The following is a 26289-nucleotide window of genomic DNA, read 5'->3' on the forward strand; positions in this document are numbered from 1 at the left end:
AAGACACAGCTTGATACAAAAAAAATACTGTAATTATACGGTCTTGTCAGCATAAGTTATTACAAGATATGGCTGATATCTACCAAGCTGTTGCAGGGAAATCTGATTTTTCACATTCCAGTAATGAGGTTCAAAAAGGTGGGGGCCAGTGTGAGCTACATGAGCAGAATGTACTTCGTGCGCAGCCAATATTTAGACAAAAATTCAGAGTAGCCCACAGAAATTGGCAGGAGTTTAAATGCTTTCTTTAAAAGATTACACCCAGCAAGAAGCTAGGGATGTTACCGATATATTCAAGGCGCTTTTGCAGAGCAAAATGTGGCCAGGACATAAAGAGATGTTCCTACAGGTAAAACAAAAGATTTTGGAGTTTACCACTGCTCGCACTAAGCAAGAGGCACAATGATTTATGGGATTGTTTGATTTTGGAGATAGCATGACCCTCATCTGAGTAAAATCTTGACCCTTTGGTACAAAGTGACAAGAAAAAACATGAGTTTGAATGGGGTGAAGAGCAGCAGTGTGCTTTTGATTTGGCAAAGGAAATAATTCAACAGGCTTTAGACTTATGGACAGTGTAGGAAGGATACACTGTGTTGCATCCAACTATCCAGGGACAATGTCTAGATTGGAGCAGGTGGCAAACGCAGAGAAAATTAGGAGTGTCTCTGGGGTTCTGGACTAACAAATTATCTGATGGGACTTTTAAAAACTAGAGAGAGCATTTAAATGAAGCCCTCCAGATTCTGAATAAAAGACCATTACAAAATGCTAAAACAGCCCTGATGAAAATGTTAACTCAGATACAACCACGTGTCCACCAACACCATTGTGTACTGGGAAATAAAACCTAGCGCTTCAGCTCCTTACAGAGACAAAATTGCCCAACCTGTCATAAGTCCACTGTATGGTGGATTGGTGAGGAAGGGGACTGCCCCAGCCCTTCTGACAGTACAAGGAAAAGGAGGTTTTTGGTTCAATTGGCAAAAACCCTGGTGCTAAGGTGTGGGTGGAATCCACAAATGGCCCTCCAAAACCTGCAGAAATTATAGAGAAGGGCCCTAATAATGTTCTGCTGATCATAAAACAGGGAAAGGAAAAGGGAAGCACATTTCAGGTGACAAATGTTATTTGAAAGAAAGATCATACTTGTTTCTTTTACAGATCATACGACGACTTGCCTCTGATCAGGAGTGTGCCGTGTGCGGTCGGGTGAGACAGCACCCCCAACCCGAACCTGATTGATCAATTACGTTGCACAATACCCCTGCTGACTTTGTAGAGCAATACCTATGGATCCATGTGGTGCAAGTCGTGCTCCACAGATCAATGTTCTACCTGTGAATAATGCAGAGTACCATGGATGTTCTATCAACCTGTTTGATTGCAATTTTAATGGAACCAGCAACATGGATCGTTATCACCTGATAACTGCTGCCAGTCATATTAAGCATGTTTAAGTTGCCAGATGGCTGACTATTCTCGTATGGGAACCTCACTTTTACTTACATTCCAGCAAACATTACAGGTGGACCTGTACCTTTACATGAGTAGGACTCATGATGTTTCCATCTAACTCTATACCAACTCGTTATCCTAGAGACAGTTATCATCCCAATCGGAATATATAAGCTTCAGCCTTTTTACTGTAGAGGTGCCTGGTTTATCGGTTTATAATATCAATAAGTTAATCCCACTTCCATTGTTTTACAGTGATTGCTTATTATTTCATTATGTTGCTGTGTACAATGCATGCCTAATTTGCTTGTAACGTTTTAAAGAAGAAAAAAATAAATAAAAAATATTGATTTTAGGACTATATGGTATATGAGTCATTGGTCAAAAGGACTGAGTGTTATGATATTTATGTTTTAACCACCAGGTTAAAAGCTGCAAGTAGTTTTCCACGTTGTCATGTTTTCATTTTTCGTGTCCTTTCCCACCAGGGGCTTAGACTGATAAGAATGTACTAAGACGGCTGGGAACGGTCTTGTTCTGAATTGGCACCTTGGGATTGTGGCCAAGTCCAAACGTGTTATTTTCAAAACCGGCCCAAAGCATTCAGCATTTCTTGAATAAAGAAACTTCTGCAGTGAGAGGGAGGTTCTAGAATTTTCCTCTCTTGTTTGTTCAAAGTATAAGAGGCAGAGACCACATGGACCAGGGACAGAGTATTTTCAGCTCTCTGGCATGCCAAGGACGCTGGGGTGTGTCATCCTTCTCGAAAGGATAATTGATCTCTCTCTCCTCAATCGATTCTGGGATCTGGCGATCTGATGCTGAATAGGAGGGAGATGAAGCAGTTGTGCCCTTACCTCGTAGTGATGAATATTTTTTAATTCATTATTTGCTTTGCATTATAATATAGATAAATATATTTGCTGTGTATATTGCAGTGGAGAATCATTTATACATGTTTTCATTTCATTGCTGTGAGCATTTGTTAATGTGTGCTTTCAGCATGCGGATCTCCTTTTACAAACCTTATGAAGTGAAATAATAGATGTCTTCTTTGGACTATTAAGATTTTTGTCAGGGCATGAGTGTTTCAGCTCGGTAATTAGTGAAGCAAAACATACACCCAGACCGCAAGGGATAGAGCGATGGCTCATGTGGTTTCGCCATCAGGAGCACTTACTTCAACCAACAGAATCAGACACTGCACCAGAGAAGTGAAGGTAGAGAAATCCATGCCCTTCTAGGATTGGGGATGGAGCAGCACGGCAAAGCTAAGGGTTAAGGGTGGGTCAGAGAAGAAGCAAGCTCTCCAATTTGACAAAGACAAATTATCACGCAGCTCCATGACTAAGATGATGCTGGTCTTTATTTTGCTACCATTCAGGTCTCCTGGCCAGTAAAGCTACTGTATGGCCTCAGTCCATTGATGTGTCTTTCAAGAAGATTCTCCAGTTAGCTGGGCCTTGTGAAGATCTTCCTTGGATCAAGGTGACTAGTCTCTTAGCTCCTCATGCAGTCAGGTAAGCCCCCCTTCTCTCCATAGATCACAGTAACAGGAAAGCAGATGTGGGCCACGTCTAGAAGCATGACTGTAACAACACTCTACTGGAAAACACAGCTGCTCTCTATACGTTTGTACAGTTCCTTGCAAGTTCTAATGATGTACAAGACACTGGTTGAAACATTTATTTGTCGCTGGTGGTCAAAGAGGCAAAAGAGGGCCAAAGGGCTCCCTGCTCAAAACTCACACTTTCTCCAATACTGAAAACGGAACAATGCATCTTCCTTTTCAGTCCTGTTCTCGCCAACATTTTAGAGCAAGATGTCACGTGTTAGACCAGTTTGAATAAAGATACGGAGATATTGTGCATCTCTAACTAGAACAAGAACAGGTCACCTAAGCAATCCAGGGAGAGATCTGTTTCACCAAGGCAAAATAGAGGTTTTGCTCACCAAACAGGTTAGACTAGATTAAGGTACTAATCCAAGAAGAGAATCAGGCCATGTGCTATGCCTTACAATGGACAAAGATAAATGTAGCAAGATATGCCTCTTGTGAAACCACAGACAACATTCTCAAATGTACACCACCCTGCACTCAGAAGAACTGAAAAATGCACTTCCACATCACACAGGGGTTCTTCTGCATGTACCAAAAATTAGGAACACCAGGGGCCCCAGCTATGGGACTAAACATACCTTTCACTGGGAAAGCCAACAGGAAGTTTCCCTAAATGGGGAGGACACCATGGAATCCATGTGCTGCCCTCCATATCAGTGAGTCCCCAGCAGACATTCAATTATAACAGGGGTCCACTTTGGAATCCCCCATCATCAGGCTCACTTCTAATAATGAACAGTAAAGTAAAAGATGAAGCACTCTAGCAGACTTGCATATTTGTAGAGATCACTAGAGAAAAAACACAGGGTGTAGGAGGCTGGCCTGGCTTATAGTGGGTACATTGTGATACTTACACTCTGTGCTAGGTCCAGTTATCCCTTATTAGTAGAATAGAGGTGTTTCTATCAGCTTAGGCTGATAGAAGGTAGCTATGGCAAAGCAGCTTAGGCTGAACTAGGAGACATGCAAAGCTCCTACTATACCACTTATATCATATAGCACAATAGCATAAGAAAACACAATACTCAGAGTTACTAAAAATAAAGGTACTTTATTTTTATGACAATATGCAAAAAGTATCTCAGAGAATACCCTCACTTAGAAGGTAAGTAATATACACAAGTTATATGTACACAAACCCCAAACAGGTAATTAACAGTAAGAAAAGTAGTGCAAACAATGTAGAATCACAATAGGTGAACATAGGTCTAGGGGCAACACAAACCATATACTCCAAAAGTGGAATGTGAATCATGAATGGATCCCAGACCTATGGGAGCTTATGGAGGGTCCTGGGACTGAAAGAAAACAGTCAGGGTGTCCAAGGTACCCCACCCCAAGTCCCTGAAAAGTAGGAGAAAAGTTACCCTACTACCCCAGAAAGACACAATAGTCGTGATAGGGGGATTCTGCAAGAACCACAAGCACCACCAAAACACTGCAGACGGATTCCTGGACGTGAGGACCTGCAAGGCAAGGGGACCAAGTCCAAGAGTCGCAATAGTGTCCAGGGGGGCAGGAGCCCAGGAAACCCCGGATGAAGGTGCAAAAGGGCTGCCTCCGGGTGGAAGAAGCCAAAGATTCTGCAACGAAAAGGGCTAGGAACTTCTCCTTTGGATGGAAGATGTCCCACGGCGTGCTGGATGTTGCAGAAGTGTTTCCACGCAGAAATACCGCAAACAAGCCTTGCTAGAGGTTTTTGGGTGCTGCTGGGCACCAGGTAGGACCAGGATGTCGCCCCCTTGGAGGAGGAGACAGAGGGGGCGCTCAGCAACTCAGAGAGCCCCCACAGAAGCAGGCAGCACCCGCAGAAGTACTGGAGCAGGCATTTAGAAGATTGGTGTAACCGGAGTCACAAAAAGAAGGTCCCACGACGTCGGAGTCCAACTCAGAGGGTTGAGCACTGCAGGACGGAGTGCTGGGGACCCAGGCTAGGCTGTGCACAAATGAATCCTTGGAGAAGTGCACAGAAGCCGGAGTAGCTGCAAATCACGCAGTACACAGGTTTTCAGTCTGGCGTGTGGAGACAAGGTCTTACATCCACCAAACTTGGACTGAAGGATCACTGGACTGTGGGGGTCACTTGGATCTAGCTCCTATGTTCCAGGGACCACGCTTGTCAGAATGAGAGGGGACCCAGAGGACCAGAGATGCAGTCTTTTGGTGCCTGCGTTAGCAGGGGGAAGATTCCGTCGACCCACAGGAGATTTCTTCTTGGCTTTCAGTGCAGGGTGAAGGCGGACAGCCCTCAGAGCAGGCACCACCAGGAAACAGTCGAGAAAGCCGGCAGGATGAGGCGCTACAATTGTGCTGGTAGTCGTCTTGCTACTTTGTTGCGGTTTTGCAGGCATCCTGGAGCAGTCAGTGGTCAATACTTGGCAGAAGTCGAAGAGGGAAGTGCAGAGGAACTCTGGTGAGCTCTTGCATTTGTTAAATGAAGAATACCCCAGAGGAGAGACCCTAAATAGCCAGAAAAGGAGGTTTGGCTACCAAGAAAGGTAAGAGCCTATCAGAGGGGGTCTCTGACGTCACCTGCTGGCACTGGCCACTCAGAGCAGTCCAGTGTGCCCCCAGCACCTCTGAATCCAAGATGGCAGAGGTCTGGGACACACTGGACAAGCTCTGGGCACCTCCGCTGGGAGGTACTGGTCAGGGGAGTGGTCACTCCCTTTTCCTTTGTCCAGTTTTGCGCCAGAGCAGGGCTGGGGGATCCCTGAAACGGTGTAGACTGGCTTATGCAGAGATGGGCACCATCTGTGCCCATCATATCATTTCCAGAGGCTGGGGGAGGCTACTCCTCCCCAGCCCTTCACACCTATTTCCAAAGGGAGAGGGTGTAACACCCTCTCAGAGGAAATCCTTTGTTCTGCCTTCCTGGGCCGGGGCTGCCCAGACCCCAGGAGGGTAGAATCCTGTCTGAGGGGTTGGCAGCAGCAGCTGCAGTGGAAACCCTGGAAAGGCAGTTTGGCAGCACCCGGGTTCTGTGCTAGAGACCCGGGGGATCATGGAATTGTCTCCCCAATACCAGAATGGTATTGGGGTGACAATTCCATGAACTTAGACATGTTACATGAACATGTTCGGAGTTACCATTGTGACGCTATACATAGGTAGTGACCTATGTATAGTGCACACGTGTAATGGTGTCCCCGCACTCACAAAGTTCGGGGAATTTGCCCTGAACAATGTGGGGGCACCTTGGCTAGTGCCAGGGTGCCCACACACTAGGTAACTTGGCACCTAACCTTCACCAAGTGAGGGTTAGACATATAGGTGACTTATAAGTTACTTATGTGCAGTGAAAAATGGCTGTGAAATAACGCAGACGTTATTTCACTCAGGCTGCAGTGGCAGGCCTGTGTAAGAATTGCATTGGGGCTCCCTATGGGTGGCAAAAGAAATACTGCAGCCCATAGGGATCTCCTGGAACCCCAATACCCTGGGTACCTAGGTACCCTATACAAGGGAATTATTTTATAGGTGTACCAGTGTGCCAATGAGAATTGGTAAGATTAGTCACTAGCCTGCAGTGACAATTTTAGAAAGCAGAGAGAGCATAAACACCGAGGTTCTGGTTAGCAGAGCCTCAGTGATACAGTTAGGCACCACACAGGGAACACATACAGGGCATAAATTATGAGCACTGGGGTCCTGCCAGCAGGATTCCATTGACACAAGGGCAAAAACAAACATACACACAGTGAAAATGGGGGTAACATGCCAGGCAAGATGGTACTTTCCTACACAGGGCTATTCCATAAAAACAAGCAAGGCAGCACAGTCTTTTTAAGCCATGCAGAGGACTTTCTTCCTCATAGCATCTAGTGACATTTCAGTTTGAAGAGTGTAGTGAATCAGTGTGCATATTACTAACAGGATTTTCAGCACTCCTTAAACATTCTTTGTTCTCCTACCTTCTCAGGCAGTCATGTTTTCTTAAAATGCACATGGAATATGGTTCTTCTCACCCTAAAACCTCCAATCTAGTGTGTTGTTGTTGCGGGGTAATGCAGTCAGTACTGTTCCCTGAAAACATTACCTCACTAGGCTATGACCTATGGCTTACCTGCATTGTTTTTCAGCCTGTGCTCCCTGCAGAGCGGTCACTTTGCGCAGACCCAATCTAGAAAAGGATGAATACATAGTCAGGGTGACATCTGTTAAGCCATCGCGGCCATCTATGTGGTCGTAAACGCTCTCCCAGTATGCTTTCAGGGCAGGCGTGCCTGGTGGGTGTTTCCCGTATAGGTGAGAATCCAGGATATCCAGAATCTCCTGGTTCACCATAGATTCAAACTTCCGAGCAAAGAAGGTAGGACGGGACAGTTGCTGGAAGAGAGTAAGAAATAAACAAAAAGAACAGAGCAATAGGTTATTCTAGACATTTAGACTGACTGTTAAGACAGTATATGCCACAAATATGCAGAATAAAAGTGTGAAGGAAAAAAAGAAAATGATTCTGTGAAGCTATTAGACAGGCAGGAGAGATGAGGACAGAAAGAGGAAGGGAGAGCCAGACGATTTATGTGAAGGGATGACAGCCAAGAGGTTAGTTAATGACAAAGAAAGAAATCAACTTTGGTAAAACAACATGTTAAAGCAGGGAAGCAGCAGTAAATATTCAATGGCCCAGTAAGAGGTGCAGCTAAAATTACAAGACCCACAGCGAGCAACTAAGATTCCTGACCTACCACACACTAGGTTAAAAAAGATGTGACTCAGGGAGACAACCTCTAGGCAGGGTGCAACACTTTGCTTCGAGTTCCAGAATATCTACTAACAGTCCACATATTCAAGCATCTTTCTGGTGGGGGCACAAGAACGTGTGAAACCAAAAGGGCTGATATCGGAGGGGCAATTTGATGTCTATTGCAATCCTTTCCCTCTCTACATCATTTTTATGGCAAACATACTTTTAAAAAAAATATATGTAGATTTGATGATACAGTTGAGATGGACCATTTTTATTTAATATGGGAGGCAAGTATTACCATCACAGGCTTTACCCAATGCACAAGTGCGGTCTAAAATAACAGCGCTATATTACTATCTTGTCAGGTGGCGATAGGCACACCAGATATAATTTGTAAACCTCAAATGGCTAGTCAGTTTTATAGTCAATCCTAAACTACTTTTTCCTCCACAGGATAATAAAGAGATTCTGCCTTGGTCAGTGTTTTTTGTCAATGCTGTGCAGCTTTCAGGAGACCAACTAGATGAGAAGGGAAAACAACAGATGAGTGTGGGGGTGTGAAGCTGCAAGCGAGGGAGAGAGCAACTAAGCACTAGCAATCGCATAGAGGGTTGCAAGAAAAAGAAAAAAGTAGTCCCCTGTAAGTGAGCAGTAAAAAAATACAAGTAATGTCAGAAAATCAAAATAATGATAATGAAGATTTGCACCAGCAGACAAGACAGAAAAGGAAGGAAAGCCATCATATAAGAAGCAAACTAATAAGAGTAACAAGAGTACTAACCAATATTAAGACAGTCTGTCCCAAAGACCAATTTAAATATCTTTATTGTCCACAATACGTTTTCAACAAAAGAAATATAAAACAAATATATGTAGGCAAGACTAAAAAGTGGTCATGTTGCACCAACATTGGCATCAATGTCATCCTGAGCAACCTCTTCATGGGTGTGCTACGATGACTGTACAAGGTGGATACTTATTGAGGCACTGATCTTTCAGTGTGTTCTTTGGCTTTTTTTTTCTTAGAACAGTATATGACCATATTGTTTCCTTAAATACAAATGTAGTTTTTATTGGTACGATAAATTGTTCAGTTCCTGAAAGTTATCCATTGTCAAGCTAAACAGATGAGGTGCTTTTGGCACTACGTTGCTAGGGTCGATTGCATGGGGTTGGTTGCTCTTCGGATGTAGGTCTTCCTTTATTGGAATTACCAAATCAAGTCTGAAGGCAACGATATGGCGAGTACATTTTTTTTAGTTAATAAGATAGTATTTGTAACCAGGTGGTCTTATTGTCGGAGATGTGGGCTTTTGGACTTTTGGTACAGTCATAACATAATCCCGAGAAACGCTTTTAACAAGTTGAGTATGTTGTTGCGTGTGTTCCCCTTCATTTTCGGAAGTACTATTTTTGGGAATCTGCACAAACTGTGCTTCAATATCACCTAAGGTCTTCACTTCAGAGCTGGCGCCCTACCCCTTGTTGTGCAGTTTAAGAAAATTGACTACAACTCCGTTCTGGTTCCCTCCACAGCATATAGCAGTCAGTAGTTTTAATTCCTTGTATTGAGAACAATCGGTATTGTAAACTAAATGAAGCACACTCATAATAAAACAAAATATATATAATCTTGCAATCAATAATTAAAACTTGTGCAAGGTCATTGCATCACTGATCATGCACACATGCAGTACACCTAAAACAGGTCGCAGATTCTTCTTTGAAGTATCTGACTGGCATGCACTACAACACGCTTCTCCAACGAGTGGCTCATGAACTACTGGTAGCTCTCCAGCTACCTAGAAGTAGCTCTCCTATGTGCAGCCCTCTCTACTAAATCAGAAGTGGTGGTGGGATGTGTTGTTGTGTGTGCGCGTGTAAATGAAAACTAAACAGATTTTAAGATCTGTGTCCTACTGTTGTGCTGCCTCTCCTTTTAACAAGGATTTCTTATGAAGTATAGAGGAGAGGAGAAATATATATTTTGTCTCAAATGATTTTTTGACACAAAAAAGTATGTATTTTCAGAACTCATTAGGTGATATTTGGAGTAAAGTAGCTGAATTTCTAAAATATATCTAAAGTAGATATTTGGCAGACCAATCATGCAACTTTTGGGAGACTTATTATTATCTTGGAGTTGGTACCAAGAGCACTGCAGCTATGGTTGTTATGTATTAACGACTTAAGACATTCCACATTGACAACATTTTTTTTTTTTTTTTTTTTTTTACATTACGGCTGCCAACCCGGCCTGATGAACTGAGGTGATCAATGCTTGTAATCTTCCATATGATGACCACAAATATACCATGTCCTGGTGTGGTCACTATTATAAACACTGATATTATTAGCTCGAAGTGAGGTCGAAGCAAGTGAGAAGCAAGCAAGGAGACTGCAAGGCTGCAGCTTGCTCTGCGAATACCCACCGGGCTGAGCCCAAGCCGTTTATTGGGCTTCAGTGCCTGACACGTGTTGCACTGGTATGGCCACTGTGAGACCTGGAAAGCGCATGCACTCCTACACCTTCACACCCTCGCGAGTAGAGCCGCATACGGGATTGGAGCCCATGCCAGGATCCAGAGCTTTGCAGTGCTAGAGTGTGTTTGCTGGAGCCTGCGTTGCCGACGTGGTGCGGCAGTGCTGCTGATAAAGGTATTGGATACTGGGGAGGGGAGGTGAAGTGCCAGCAAAGGTCCGTCTTTGTGCACACAGAGCACTCGCCCTGAAGCTCTAGGCTCAGGTACACAGTGCTTGTATTGCCCTCTCCAGTGGCAGCAGGAGTCAGGGGTGGGTAGCGTGGTGAAATGGCTTTGCAGTTCTGCAGGTAGTGTGGCTCAGTGAGAGGGCCCTAGGCACCTGCGGCCCTCCTGTTTGCAGATGTGACTCATTAGGCTGGTGCAGCTTGTACCCAAGGGAGAGCAGTAACTCTGTTCCTCAATTCACTGCCCCACTCCTCCACTCTGTCGTTCCAACAATGCTATGACAATTCTACTTAGTGATCAAACAGACCACTAACATTTCAAAAAAGCCACCCACACCCCACCCAGCAATAATGACACTGAGGAAATTGCGTTGTGGACGCGTAATTCATTCCACTTCAACTAAAAAAACAAAAAGATCTACCAGCAGCAATAAAGTGTATCAGCAGCAGTTTTATAAATCTCATTATTATATTTCAGTTTTCTTCTGAAACAGACAACATTTTGCCCAATGAAGCCTTCGGCTCCTCTCTTCCAGAGCTTTCAACTTTGGCTGTGTCTTCTTTGCCAAATGCAAAAACATCCAAAGATGGAAAGAATGCAGAACAAATCAAACATTCACTCCCAGTCACAGATCTGGGTTTAATCCATCAGTTTGTTTGCTTGCCATGCCTTTCCAGCTCAGACCCAGCCATATGCAAATCAGTCTTGACCCTGTTCCCTATGGGAACAGTCCAGCCCGAACTGCCAGGCCAGGTCTTCCCTGGACCAGAAACAAGCATCCTGGGACCAGTTTCAGGGTATCACCCAGACGTGGGTCCCGTGCTCACTGTGCCACTGGATTCAAGCTAGCCTGGCTGATAAAAGGTGAAACCCTGAAACCGGTCCCAGGATGCTTGTTTCCAGTCCAGTGAGGACCTGGCTAGGCAGTTCGGGCTTGACTGTTGCCAGGAGGAACAGGGTCAAGACTGATTTGCATATGGCTGGGTCCAAACTGGGGTGGCATGGTGAGAAAAAGAACAATAGATTAAACCCAGATCTGTGACTGGGGGTGAGTGTTTGCATTGTTCAGCACTCCGTCCATCATCCTTTTGTGTTGCTAAAGTGTCTTCTTTGCCTTCAGCTCAATCAAGTTTGAATGACTGGAAGCATAGTTGCTCCTCTCAATCTGCAAATGCAAATGAACTTCCAGAACTGGTTAAAGCCAGACTGGAGGAGGCCAGTGAGTGCCTTGGGTCTTCATTGGTTACTGGAATTTCCGAGGGCTTAAGTCTGCATCTCGGGCCCTTGGAGGAAATGTTGATGGCTGTTCCTTCAGTTCAGACTTCAGGGGGTTCCTCTCTGACAAGGGTAATGGAGGCTGTCCCATGTTGTTACCCACATCCGGTCAGGAGAGGGGCTCGCAAGTAGATCCAGAAGCCTTCCTTGCAAGTGGTAATAGTTTTAAAATTGATGATGAGGAGGCTGTTTTCACAGAGTTAACCCTGCCCAATACTAACGGTCTTTTAGTGGGAAAGGGCCAGGAACTTCCAAAAGTTGTTCTCCCATGAACATTCTGAATGATGTGGGTCAATCTAATATTAAGCCATCATCCCACCCTCAACATCCATCTTTACCCATCTATATCAAAGTTCATCACCCCTTTCAAGGGTAAAGGGGGGACCCTCTCCAAATCAGAACATAATCACTTTTCATTTGCAAGCACACAGTTGAATACAAACAATGGAGGAGGACAGGGTGTTCCATCAGAATCTGATTTGAAATGAATAAATGTAATTCTCCATTTTGCTCTATTAGAGAAATCTGTGTCCAGTTCCGATCATGTATTAGAATTGTTGTCAGCAATTCTATTGGAAGTACAGGATGTAAATAAGCTAGTCTGCTCCAATCTAAATCATATTGGGAATAATACTAACGATAATGTAAGGTCTTTGTGAATGTCAGGAGGGGTAAAGGATTCCTTTGTTAGAGCGGGCAACCAAAGCAAAATGTGGTCCCACCAAAAACTAGTTGTTTACATGGTAATGAGGATCACTACTTAAACTAGCTGTTTAGAGACCATATTCAGAATTTCCCATCAGACACTGAAAAGATTGAGATTTTCCAGATGTTTAAAAAAGGGTCCAAAAAAGGAGATAAGAAATTTGCGAAGGAGAACAGTTCAGTGTCTCAGTCAGGAGCAAGGGTTGGTGTGAGGTTAAAGGTTAAGCCTGACTTCATAGAAATGCAGAATTTGGTCCCTGTACCAAACTGCTCAAAGTGGGAATCCACGTCAAAGCCCTCTTCGCTTTGGCAGGTGGGGGCTACAAAGAAACATAAATATAAAGGATCAGAAGAATCACAAAATGCAAAACGAAAAAATTGCTCTTTCTCCACTGTCTTGACATGGAGAGTCCTGGTGAGGTGATGCTAAAGACGCTTAGAGGCAGTGGCTCGCCTCTTCCCCCAACTAAGACTTGTTTGTATACCTGCAATACTATGGCGGAAGAGAGGGTTGGGGCAATCTTAATTGATCCTCCCATGCCTGCTGTGACTTCCCCATGCCACCTGGGAGTTCTGTATGTTGCACCAAGTGCTTCATTTGTTTTGTTGGGGGCAGGGAGGATTGCAAGTGTGTCTCCTCAAACCCCACCAGTTGTAGAGGGAGCTAAGCACACTGTGTCCCATTTAAATTCTGCTGATCTGCATAAAGTGGATAGTACTTCTTTAGGGAAGATAAGGATGGGCAACCAAGTAATTCAATCATTTAATACTCGAAATGATGAAGAACAAGGTGCTAATAAATCTTGTGTTCTGCTCAATTATGGGGCAAAAACGTGTGTTCCAAGATCTAAGGAGTATGTAGCAGAGCACGTGACAAGTTTTTCCAATGGGGTGCGTTTAGAGCAGAACCATGTGTCAACTTGCTCTGGATTTTATTTTGATGTTTGACAAGGAGTCTCCTCTGATATGTTCTATTGTCAGTTATTTTTGGGAGATTGACTCATTAAGGGTTGTAAAAAGCTGTGATATCTAAAAGGTGGCCATTTATTCCTTCGTCCCGACTTTATATTCTAGAATTATCTTCAGCACCCTGGCCATCACAAACCTGGCTGTGCAAAATTATGATTACTTTTTAAGAAGGGTTATTGATGATGTTCCTGGGATAAAGCACCTAGAGCCCCCAGCCCCCCTACCCCCAAAGACATTACTCAAAGACACAAAAAGAAAACAAGTCAACGACGGCTGCTGCAGTGGGGCCTGCTAACGATTTCCAACAGGGGTCTCCTAAGGATATGTGTGTCTAAGTTAGGCAGGGCGGATGAGGGATCAAAATCTTGGATGGTCCTGTGGCTTATTTACAACCTACTGAATCAAAGGATGACCTCCTTAAGTGGAGCTGAGTGAGTCTTGAACAGCACCCACCCCACTGTAAAGAAGGGTGAGACTTTGAGATAACTCGGGGGGGGGGGGGGGGGGGGGCTACTTCTGTCTTAGAATTTGGCCAGGCTGAGACATGAGGCAAAACTGAATTTTCTGAAGTCTTGTAACTCACAAATTGTATGTTTACAAGAAACCTGGTCATGTTCAGAGCTTACATTTGCAGATTAGTTTGAATTTTCGTGCAATGCAAGTTGTTCTGAAAAGGGCCCTGCAAGTGGGGGGTGGACATCTTACTTAAGAATACGGTGAACTAGAACTAAGAGGTTTTTGTTCATCCTTCAAATGTATGCCTCTGCTTCAAGTTGGCTTTTTGAGATGAGAGAGGCTCTTCTTACTTTTTTTCTATTATCAAATATGTACATTCCTCCAGGAAACTCTTTTGGCAACTTAGTGAGTTCTTTTTTAGGTCATAGCCTACCAGACAGTGCAGCTGTCTGATATGCGAAAGACATCTTGGAGTTTCAGAAAGCTGACCTGGAAATGCATTCTGCCCGTCGCATGCCATTGGCTTTGTGGTTTGTAGCTCGCGTTTTTTTGCTTCCAATTTGCTGGCTGAGGGGTCTCCAGGTTCACTTCCTCCCTCCCATGCAACAGCATTATTTACAGTATCCTTTCGAGAGCACCCTTTCTGTAAACAGGCTTGTACATCTCGTTTCTTATCTTTTCTTATTTGTTGTGTCCAGAGAGCTGTGTTTACTTTGCTTTCGGCTGACTTCAAAGTGAGAGCTTTTAGAAGAAAGAGTAATGCAGAGTTTTATTTTTTTAGGCACGGAGAGATAAGTGTCTAGTTTTCTTTAGCTTTAACCAGCCTTTAAGAGTACACCTCGGATACAACCTGCATTCTAAAATAGGTCTTATGCCTGCTTGTCAGTACATGACAGCTTTTTTCTTTAAGAGGGGACTAGGCCACATACTGGGTTTTATTTATTTGTATCTACTTCGAAGCAAGAATATGAGGAATGTTTAAAGCTATGTCATCAGCATGTGATGGCTTCTTTACCTTTAGTGCACCTCAGAGAGCAGGGATTCATAGATATCTAGTATAACAACCCACCCAGGAGCCATGCAATGACCCACGAACATGCCGAGCACAGAAACAACATATACACATACATACACACATGAATACACACACATATATGTACATACACTACATTATTAGAACCATGGGTAAATATATAAGGTGTAAGTACCTAGGGTACCCACTACAAACCAGGCCAGCCTCCTACAACAGTACTTCTGTTCGGTTCACAAAAGGCTACCAAGAACACAGTTTTAGACAGAGGTTTAGTGATCTTAGTTTAGAGTTTATGGGGTGCTTAAATATCAACTCCTGGCAAAAGATTTAAAAATTACAGCACATGGTGTGGGGGTAGTAAATTTAGACATGCATACAGTTTACAGTACGGATGTGTAGAAGTGTGCAGATTATATTGGCAGTTCTCACATTTACAAGAGGCTCAGGAGACTGGAAAGCCTGATCAAATACCTCATACTAGATTATCAGTATTCCCCTTAGAAGTTTTATGTGGCTACCCATTCAAATTGCCGGCTTCAGCTTCTGGTAAGACTTGTGTAGACCAGAGTGACCTCAATCAGTTTAGTGCCAACATTTGCCCTAGTCATTCATTCATATATATTGCAGTTTTCTAGCATGCAGACAAGACTTAAATTGGGGGGCGTGGGTCAAATAGCTTTACACGGAACGTAATTACAAGTGAGAACCAACACATCAAAACGTTGGACTATTTTTTTATAAGGCCATTTCCATGGCTCTATATAGACTTATCACAGGTGACTGGGATACAGAAGTAACTGATATTTTGATCCTCTTTAGAAGGTTTTGAAGAAATTCTTTGGGCACACACTCAGGCAAGGGTTGTCAAAGTGTTCTTTTCATTTGGAAGGCTGTAGCTCAGTAAGGAGGATACAATATGTTCAGTTTACCCAAGGCTAACATATAGGCTCATAATGCACTGGGAGAAAGATTTAGTCACAATGGCTGGTGTGAAGATATACATCCTGTGCATAGACTGAAATGCAGTCCTCTCCTATAATAAGCGGTAGCTAGTCTGTAGGAGTTGAAGTAGTTTGAAATAGTGTTTTAAGCACTGCTTGACCAACATTTGCTTGTTGGCGAGACAACACGTCTACACAATAGTGTTTTGTAATTATGTGTGGTGTAGACCATGTGGCTGCTTTGCATGTCTGCCATTGGAATATTTCCTAAGAATGCCATTGAAGCATTCTTCCTAGTAGAATGTGCTTTAGTAGTTACTAATAGTTGTCTTTTAGCTTTAAGATAACACGTTTTAATACACTTTACTATCCATCTGGCTAATACTTGTTTGGAAATGGGATTACCTTTATGAGGCTGTTGAAAAGCCACAAAAAGTTGTTTAGATTTTCTAAAATCTTTTGTTCTGTCTATATAATACATAAAAGCTCTTTTGAGATGAAGAGTGTGGAGAGCTCCTTCAGCAAATTAATCTGGCTGTGGAAAGAAGACTGCCAATTCCACTGACTGATAGATGTGAAAAGGTGAGACCACTTTGGGTAGGAATTTGGGATTTGTCCTAAGTACTACTTTGTGTTTGTGAATTTGGAAGAAGGGATCTTCTAAAGTGAATGCTTGAATTTCACTTACTCTCCTTAAGGAAGTAATTGCTACTAGGAAAGCAACTTTCCATGACAGAAATTGAACTGTGCAAGAATGCATGGGTTCAAATGGTGGACCCAAAAGCCTTGTGAGCACAATGTTAGAATTCCAGGCTGGAGCTGTGGAGCTCTAGGTGGAATAACTATTTTAAGGCCTTCCATAAAAGCTTTGATGACAGGAATTCTAAACAGAGAGATATGCTGTTTATGTTGAAGGTAGGCTGATATTGCTGTTAAATGAATTTTAATAAATGAATATGCAAGATTTGCTTTTTGTAAGTAAAGTAAATAGCATACAATATCCTGTATGGATGCCTTAAGTGGATCAATGTTTATGGGTTGACAGCAATACACAAAACGTTTCCATTTAGCTGCATAGCACTGCTTAGTTGTAGGTTTACGTGCTTCCCTGAGAATGTCTATACATTCTGATAGAAGCTGTAGATATCCAAACTCTATGACCTCAGGAGCCAAATCACCAGGTTGAGCATACTGGGATTGGGATGTCTGATTTGACCTTTGTTTTGAGTCAAGAGGTCTGGTCTGTTTGGGAGCTTGTGATGTGGTACTACAGATAGATCCAATAGTGTTGTGTACCAGTGTTGATGTGCCCACGTGGGAGCTATAAGTATCATAGTGAGGGAAGTGTGCCAGGTCTTGTTGAGCAGAAACGGAATTAGAGGGAGAGGGGGAGGGGGAAAAGTATAAGCAAATATCCCTGACCAATTGATCCATAGAGCCTTGCCCTTGGCTTGAGGGTGTGGGTACCTGGATGCAAAGTTTGGGCATTTCGCATTTTTCGCTTGGAGCAAAAAGGTCTATGTCTGGTGTTCCCCACATGTGAAAGTAATGTGGGTGAATCTCCGATTTGTGTATTTGTTGGCGTGTCCTGCTTGAGAGGTCCCTGGGATGTACTCTGCTACTAGGTGAATGAGATTGTGAATTGCCCACTTCCAAATTGTTTGTGCTAGAAGGGACAATTGGGATGAATGTCCCCCCCCCTGTTTTTGCAGATAATACATGGTTGTCATGTTGTCTGTCCTTATTAAGACTGTCTTGTGTGTGATCTGTGGTTGGAATGCTTTGATTGCTAAAAACACTGCTAACAATTCCAATTGGTTTATGTGGTACATTTGCTGGATTGAGACCTATTCTCCCTGTATTGTATGATTGTCGAGATAGGCTCCCCAACCTGTTATTGGTGCATCTGTGGTGATTATGGTCTGTGGCACAGGGTCTTGGAATGGCCGCCCCTTTGATAAGTTGGTGTGATTCCACCATTACAGAGAGTTGTAAGTTTGGCGGTCCAACAACACTAGATTGTGAAGTTGACACTGTGCCTGAGACCATTGCTGTGAGAGACACTGTTGTAGGGGTCTCATGTTTAGACGTGCATTGGGTACTATTGATATACAGGATGCCATCATTCCAAAGAGTTTCATGATAAATCTTACTGTTTAAGTTTCATTGTACTGGAGTTGCGATATGAGTGTGTGGAAGTCTTGAATTCTTTGTGGGTTTGGGTATGCTAATGCGGACTCGGTGTTCAGAATTGCTTCCACATATGCTTGTATTTGGGCTGGCTGAAGGTGAGACTTCTGATAATTGATTATGAAACCTAGGCTGTGTAGGGTAGTGATTGTATATGGAGTCTGTCGTTGACAAGTTTGAATGGTACTGCTTTTATTAGCCAGTCGTCTAGATAGGGAAAAACGTGTATGCACTGTCTTCTGAGGTATGCTGCAACCACTGTTAGGCATTGGTAAATACTCTTGGTGCTGTTTTTACCCCAAAGGGTAGCACTTTGAACTGGTAGTGCTTTCCTGCTATTACAAACCTCGGGTACTTGTGGTGTGCCAAAGGTATTGGAATGTGGAAGTAAGCATCTTTTAGATCTAATGCTGTCATGTAGTCTTGTTTTTGTAACAAAGGATAACATCCTGAAGAGTGACCATGTGGAAATGCTCTGAGAGAATATATTGATTGAGAGGTCTAAGATCGAGGATTGGTCTGAGAGTGCCATCCTTTTTTGGTATAAGGAAGTTTAGAGAATATACTCCTGCTCCTTGTTGATTGATGGGTACTACCTCTATTGCACCTTTGGAGTAGAAGAGATTCTACCCCTTGTTTTAACAGAACAATGTGTGCGCGAAAAAAAAGCCTGTGCGAACGAGAGGGAATGTTTGGTGAAGTGGAGCGGAGTTCTAGGCAATAACCATTGTAGAAAATTGACAGTGCCCATTGATCTGATGCGATTGGTTGCCAATAACGGTGGAAATATTGCAGTTTTCCTTCCACAGGAGGTGTATGCTGCAAGGGGATGGATAGAAAGTCACTCCTTTCATGAGGTGGAGGCACCTCTTGTGGCAGTGGATTTGCCCCTACTTCTGAAATTGTGTCCTCTATAGGAACCCCTGAAAGATCCCCTGGAATAATATTGTTGTTCCTGTTTTTGTTGGGACGTAGAGGTCTCTAATCTTAGGGGTTTAAAACCTCCTCTGAATTGAGGCTTATGAAAAGTGCACCGAAAAGTTGAAGTGTAAAGGGCTCCCGTGGCCTTTGCTGTATCAGAGTCCTTTTTTAAATTTTCAATGGAGGTATCCAAATAGTTGCTTTTTATTAAAAGGCATATTAAGGACCGCTTGCTGTATTTCAGGTTTGAAACATGAGGACCTCAACCAAGTATGCTTTCTGATCATCACACTAGTATTAATCCCCCTAGCTGCGGTGTCAGCAGCGTCTAGTGTGAATCTAATCTCCTTGATGGCAATAGCTTGTCCTTCTGCCACTACCTGCTGTGCCCTTTTCTGGTGTTCTGTAGGGAGATATTTAAGGAACTCCTGTATTTCGTACTAATGGACCCTGTCATACGTGGCTAAAAGAGCATGGGAGTTGAGAATCCTCCACTGATTTGCAGCTTGAGTTGCCACTCTTGCCTGCTGCATCAAATTTGTGGCTTTTTTCATCAGGGGGAGGAGTATCCTGTGTGGATTGACTGTTCACCCTTTTCCTAGCTGCACTGAGCACAATGGAATCAGGTGGCAATTGTTGTGATATAAAAATTGGGTCTGAGGGTGCAGCTTTATATTTTTTATCCACCCTAGGTGTTAGTACCCTAGCCTTTGCTGGCTCTTTAAAATTGTCATCAGCTTGTTTTAACATGCCTGGTAACATTGGCAAACATTGGTACTGCTTATGTGTAGAGGAAAGGGTATTTAATAGGAAATGTTTCTCTATGGGCTCAGACTGCAGCTGCCTATTATGGTATGTGGTTGCTCGGGCAACGACCTGATTATAGGCCGTGGTGTCTTCAGGCGGAGATGGCCTTGGATCAGGGTCGTTAGATGGGATTGGATCAGAATCTTACATATCCCATGGATCCATGTTATAAGGATTATAACCCATATAATTCCTGTGTGAGGAAACAGGAGATTGTGCTGAAAACTGTATGGGTGAAGGTGGTGGCGGTTGAGTGTAAGGTGCTGGAGTAGTGGAAAGGAAAGGTGAGTGTGGAAGAGAAGGCTGATGCACTGTCTTTGGCTTCTCCTTGTGTTTAAATGTTTTCGCCGCTGAAGAGCCAGGTTCCAAACTTTCTTGGAATGACAGTTTCCTTTTGGTAATAAGAGGAGGAAAGGCAATAATTTTCCCCGTATCCCTTTGGATCTGTATTTTCCTCTGCTTATGGTCCATGACCTCAAGAATAGGTCTAATGTCCGTTGACTCCTCTGGAGATGGAACATGTTTACTTCCCACAAATTAATGCTCTGAAACTTGGTGACAGACTGCTTTAAATGGGCCGAAAATGTGGTATTTGAAGCAGATGGAAGTTTTTTCGGCTCCAAAGAGGAGCTGGGATGTTTCGGCTCCGAGGTGGTATGTAGCCATTTCGGTTCCGACGTGGAAGCTTCCATCTTGCCACTCGATCGCGAAACAGGCGTGGCAGTCTGTTCGGTGGATCGCATTTTGGGCTTTTTCAACTCCGAAGCAGAGGGTCGGTCGACGAGATGTAGATTTTGGGTCAGACCATGGCCGGCAAGCAGTGGTGGACCCAGGGCCTTCTATGACTTTTTAAATTGCTCTTGGTGATGGGAAGGGGCCGGTGTACTCACGTACTGCGCAGCAGGAATAACCGGACTGTCCCCATCTGAGTCACGGACGGAGCCGGAGTCTGCGATGGAGACTGCAGTTTGCGCCTGTTCCTCACCGAAGATGTTGGCGTTTATTCTGTCCACTTTAATGCCTTCTCCAGCCGTCTTGCTCTTCAATCCTGTAAAGTCTTCTTGGATCGGAAGGATCGGCATGTCTCACTGGTTTCCCCTTTATGATCTGGAGAGAGGCAGAGGTTACACATAGAGTGTTGGTTGGTGTAGGGGAACTTGGTGTGGCACTGAGGGCAGAATCGAAATGGAGTCCGATCCATGAGCATGTGACGCAGGAGGCCCGGGAAGGGTGTGGGCGCCCGAAAGGTCGATACGTCGATCCCGATGCTACAATCGGATCGAGTGTAGTGAGAAAACGCATTTGAAAAAGATACCAACGTTAAAGGAAAAGATAGAGAAGTTCAGATAGTACTGAACCGAGATCTACTGGAGTGAAAGGAACACGTCCGAACCAGATGGTGGAAAGAAAACAATCTAACAAAGGACTCGATGCCCATGCGCACTATCACCAAGCGGAGGAATCACTCGATCTGTGATTCGAAAAAGCTTCTTCTAATAAAGACAACTTGTAACACTCCGAGCCCAACACTAGATGGCAGACCATGCACAGCATGTGAATCTGCAGCTACACATGCCATTGAACATATATAATCATATGTGTACACACACTGTCCTATGCGCGTACACTATCCTATGCGCACAAATACACACACACTATCCTTCCTGCTTTTAAATGAAATATTGTGTTGAAATCACTAGGGCTCCTTTAAGGAAAGCATGGTCTACATTTCCCATAATTCACGGCCATGAGGTCATTTGGAGTGAGGATTATGATGGTAGTCGAATTTCTTTTTTTTAAATAAGGTGCACAAAACAATGAGTATTAACTGTGAACAAAACCATCAATGGTTGAAACATTTTTGTGATTGTGTGCTTTGGTGGAGGAATAAAAGCAATTTACACCCCGACACAAGTGTGTCTGTGTCATCTTTGTTCAGATGAAACCGTTTGAATCTAGAATTCGGCTGGTCATCGGACTACTGGCTGCACTGCAGGAGGATGAGTTGAGGGCCAGGAATAGTGGCAGACCATACCATATTAAGGGGGCAGGTAGGTGTGCACAAGTGTTCCCCAGTTCCGAGGAACAAGAATCAGTTGTAACTTAAAATTTACGCCACACCAAGTGTTATTGCCTTACCTGCACTGTCAAGCTAAATGGATATATAAATGTTATACATTTCTTATATTATACATGCTCAAAAGGCAAGCAATAAATAATCCAATGAGGTCCATCTCATTGGACTGAGGGATCGTTTGGAGAATGGGGGTACAGACAGAGGCAAAACAGGAGTCTTATACCTGTAGGCGCAGGAAGTCCTGGGGCTTGAAGTCGTTGGGTGAGCACCCACACCAGTCCACAATGTGCTTGTACTGACATTTGCAGCCTAGCTTGCGGTTCCAGTTGGTCACTCGAAGGTTATTGTCAATCAGCGTCTCACAAGCATGGCTGTTTTCCAGGACTGTGTGAAAGAATGACTGCACAGTGGAAAAAAGACAGAAAACAGATGTGAGCAATGGTTTACTCGGCACCCTTCCTGAACACAAACAGCTAAGGTGACTGCATAAATCCGTGTCACCAAGGACACAACGTCTGCAGTTCAGGATTTTTATTTTACAGAATCAGTTATTTCTGGGAGTAGTAGTCTTAGTTTTCTTCAATTCGAATAAATTAAGTATTGCACCAGTTGTCTTGGCCCTCCAACTGTTCATTTTGCCCCAAAAGGTGCTCATATCAGATAAACTTAGACAATAAAGAACCACGTTCAACAAAACCATACTGCTCAGTTATCGGATTCACTCAGACAATAAAGAACCACGTCGTACAAAACCATACTTCATTCAAAGAATCAAGGGACAGATGTTTTAACAGAAAGGTGGCAAACAGTGAATGCAAATTACACACACACTTTCTGTCACCTGCCTGTTATTTTTGTCTGCAACATATGTACTAATAGGTCACACCATAGAATGTGCAGGCACAGAGGATCACACTATGACATACCTTATCAATATTAATTTGGCATCTCTCTATTTGCAACCCCCTCCATTGCCCACAAACACGGGCATGTTGGCCTGCAAGGGAAAGTAGGCCACCATCCATATGTTTGAGAAAGCAAACAAGAGTCCTATTTTTCTTTTCGAAGCCAGTGTTCTTTACAGCAGCAAGCAGGTTTAAAAAAATTAAAAAAAATAAACAGTTTCCTGTTTGGGAATTGATAGAGGCGAGTAGGCAGTGGACCACCGCTTACTCCCCCTGAGCCTACCTAACAATTCCAATACAGGAAGCTAAGTAGGACATATTCTCGTTGGGAAATGAATTACCACTTCCTGAGAGGAATTATTAACATTGTAGTGGTTGCAAAAGAGTTTAAGTTAATTGTGTAAAAAAAATATATCTATATATTGATATCACAAACCGTGTGAATTTACAAATTATTTTGTATATCTGGCCCCAGATCGCCAATGTCAACTTTAATGGTCAAGGATTTTGAGCATTCTTTGCTTAAGTAATACTGCAGTGCACATAAAATAATTCCTGTTCAAACCCCAAACTTAAAACTATGGTGAAGCGGACACTTAGATGGTTGAAGTACAGTGACAGAGCTCATTTTGAAAAATTACCTAGTAATTATTTGGGCAATATAATGAAGTAGGGCCAAAAATTGATAAATTGAAGGACAGGATCTCAACTGAGGATAAGGTACTGTATCTTTTGCTAATACGTGCGTACAGAGTCTCAAGAAAGTGGCTGCACAGCAAGTAAAGTTACAGTGTGTTTCAAAACAATGGTATGAAAGAAAAAATGTGCAATGTACAACAATGCAAGACAAATACATTGTAATTTCTAGAGTACTCAGGAATGAGGCATAGCTATAGTGAGTCAATGCACAGGCCTCATGACAGAGGGAGGGCAAACAAACACCTATTACTTTGTTGCCGTTACAGTGCAGTAAAAATAACCACACCTATTTCCCTTAGGGGAAGCCATATTAACTATCTTGCTAATGTAGGTGAGTGATTTCATCCTCTGGTCTCTGTGCTCAGATATGGACTATGCAAGGCCAGTTATGCGTTTCCAGTTTACACTGAAATCCCATGGCCTGAGTGAATGGTGTTAGCCTCAAAGATCAGCGGCAATATTCAGTGTAACTAAAATAAAATCACATCCCATTAGAACAAGGGAATTACAACACTTGCAAAGCAAGTTCGTAGAGTGCATATTAAGTTTAACCGCGATATCACATGTTGTAAGCAATCTTAACTGCGCTCCAAGGAGGCAGTAAAATGTGCTTACCTACAACATTACTTAAATACCCAAATCCACAACTAAAGACTTTCTTTCGTAAATTATTTTATTAATGTACCACGGATAAGTGCATTAAAGAGTTCATGAACTCTTTAAAGCACGTATCTGTGGTACCATGTTCAATTATTTGGAATTTATGTGTATTTCTGAACACTTAATTCTCAGAGGATATGGAATTAGCCAGTGGGCTCAACTCTAGACATTAATTGGATTTATTGATTTTGTTAACTTTTCCTGATATAATAATTTACAAAATATTTTTCTTCATTTTGGATTTGGGTATTTCTGTAAACCAATGTTTTCATTTTCATTTTAGACTTCTCTTGACTTTTGGTGGTATATTTTTGAGTGTGAGGGTGTTTTTGGAATGGTTAGCCCACCTGTTCTATGGGAATGATGCAGTGTGCGGAGAATAATACCACAAATGTTGTACAGCTGTGTCTTTTGAATTCTGTGGAGAACAACAAAAGTTAAATCATATTCTGCTTCCATTGTCGGAGAGGAATACAATGCCACCAATTGATATGAGGAGGAAGTAGAAAGTGACAAAAAAACTGTAGTGTTTAAGCAACCTAACATCATGTAAAGAAACACCACAACAGATTTTATTTTTAGATGAGCGCTATTTAAATAAAATTAGGATTCATTTCACTTCACAGATGTGCAATAACCATAATCCAAGAGGTGTCTCTTGCCACATCTCTGGGTTAAATGTACAGGGAGTGCAGAATTATTAGGCAAGTTGTATTTTTGAGGATTAATTTTATTATTGAACAACAACCATGTTCTTAATGAACCCAAAAAACTCATTAATATCAAAACTGAATATTTTTGGAAGTAGTTTAGTTTGTTTTTAGTTTTAGCTATGTTAGGGGGATATCTGTGTGTGCAGGTGACTATCACTGTGCATAATTATTAGGCAACTTAACAAAAAAAAATATATACCCATTTCAATTATTTATCATTACCAGTGAAACCAATATAACATCTCAACATTCACAAATATACATTTCTGACATTCAAAAACAAAACAAAAACAAATCAGTGACCAATATAGCCACCTTTCTTTGCAAGGACACTCAAAAGCCTGCCATCCATGGATTCTGTCAGTGTTTTGATCTGTTCACCATCAACATTGCGTGCAGCAGCAACCACAGCCTCCCAGACACTGTTCAGAGAGGTGTACTGTTTTCCCTCCTTGTAAATCTCACATTTGATGATGGACCACAGGTTCTCAATGGGGTTCAGATCAGGTGAACAAGGAGGCCATGTCATTAGATTTCCTTCTTTTATACCCTTTCTTGCCAGCCACGCTGTGGAGTACTTGGACGCGTGTGATGGAGCATTGTCCTGCATGAAAATCATGTTTTTCTTGAAGGATGCAGACTTCTTCCTGTACCACTGCTTGAAGAAGGTGTCTTCCAGGAACTGGCAGTAGGACTGGGAGTTGAGCTTGACTCCATCCTCAACCCGAAAAGGCCCCACAAGCTCATCTTTGATGATACCAGCCCAAACCAGTACTCCACCTCCACCTTGCTGGCGTCTGAGTCGGACTGGAGCTCTCTGCCCTTTACCAATCCAGCCACGGGCCCATCCATCTGGCCCATCAAGACTCACTCTCATTTTATCAGTCCATAAAACCTTAGAAAAATCAGTCTTGAGATTTCTTGGCCCAGTCTTGACGTTTCAGCTTGTGTGTCTTGTTCAGTGGTGGTCGTCTTTCAGCCTTTCTTACCTTGGCCATGTCTCTGAGTATTGCACACCTTGTGCTTTTGGGCACTCCAGTGATGTTGCAACTCTGAAATATGGCCAAACTGGTGGCAAGTGGCATCGTGGCAGCTGCACGCTTGACTTTTCTCAGTTCATGGGCAGTTATTTTGCGCCTTGGTTTTTCCACACGCTTCTTGCGACCCTGTTGACTATTTTGAATGAAACGCTTGATTGTTCGATGATCACGCTTCAGAAGCTTTGCAATTTTAAGAGTGCTGCATCCCTCTGCAAGATATCTCACTATTTTTGACTTTTCTGAGCCTGTCAAGTCCTTCTTTTGACCCATTTTGCCAAAGGAAAGGAAGTTGCCTAATAATTATGCACACCTGATATAGGGTGTTGATGTCATTAGACCACACCCCTTCTCATTACAGAGATGCACATCACCTAATATGCTTAATTGGTAGTAGGCTTTCGAGCCTATACAGCTTGGA

The 26289-nt window shown here is 43.0% G+C and overlaps 1 protein-coding gene across 1 annotated transcript in view; it reads right to left on the reverse strand.

Moving 5' to 3' along the window:
• Positions 1-26289, reverse strand: part of XYLT2 (xylosyltransferase 2) — a 135938-nt gene that overhangs the window by 15426 nt on the left and 94223 nt on the right. Inside the window, exons 7-8 of the mRNA XM_069200079.1 lie at positions 22078-22254; positions 7146-7408 (exon numbers count right to left, since the gene is read on the reverse strand). Of these exons, the coding sequence (XP_069056180.1) occupies positions 7146-7408; positions 22078-22254 (440 nt within the window). The remainder of the gene's footprint in view (positions 1-7145; positions 7409-22077; positions 22255-26289) is intronic.

The sequence above is a fragment of the Pleurodeles waltl genome, chromosome 7 (assembly GCF_031143425.1).
Source record: "Pleurodeles waltl isolate 20211129_DDA chromosome 7, aPleWal1.hap1.20221129, whole genome shotgun sequence".
Classification (NCBI taxonomy): Eukaryota; Metazoa; Chordata; class Amphibia; order Caudata; family Salamandridae; genus Pleurodeles; species Pleurodeles waltl.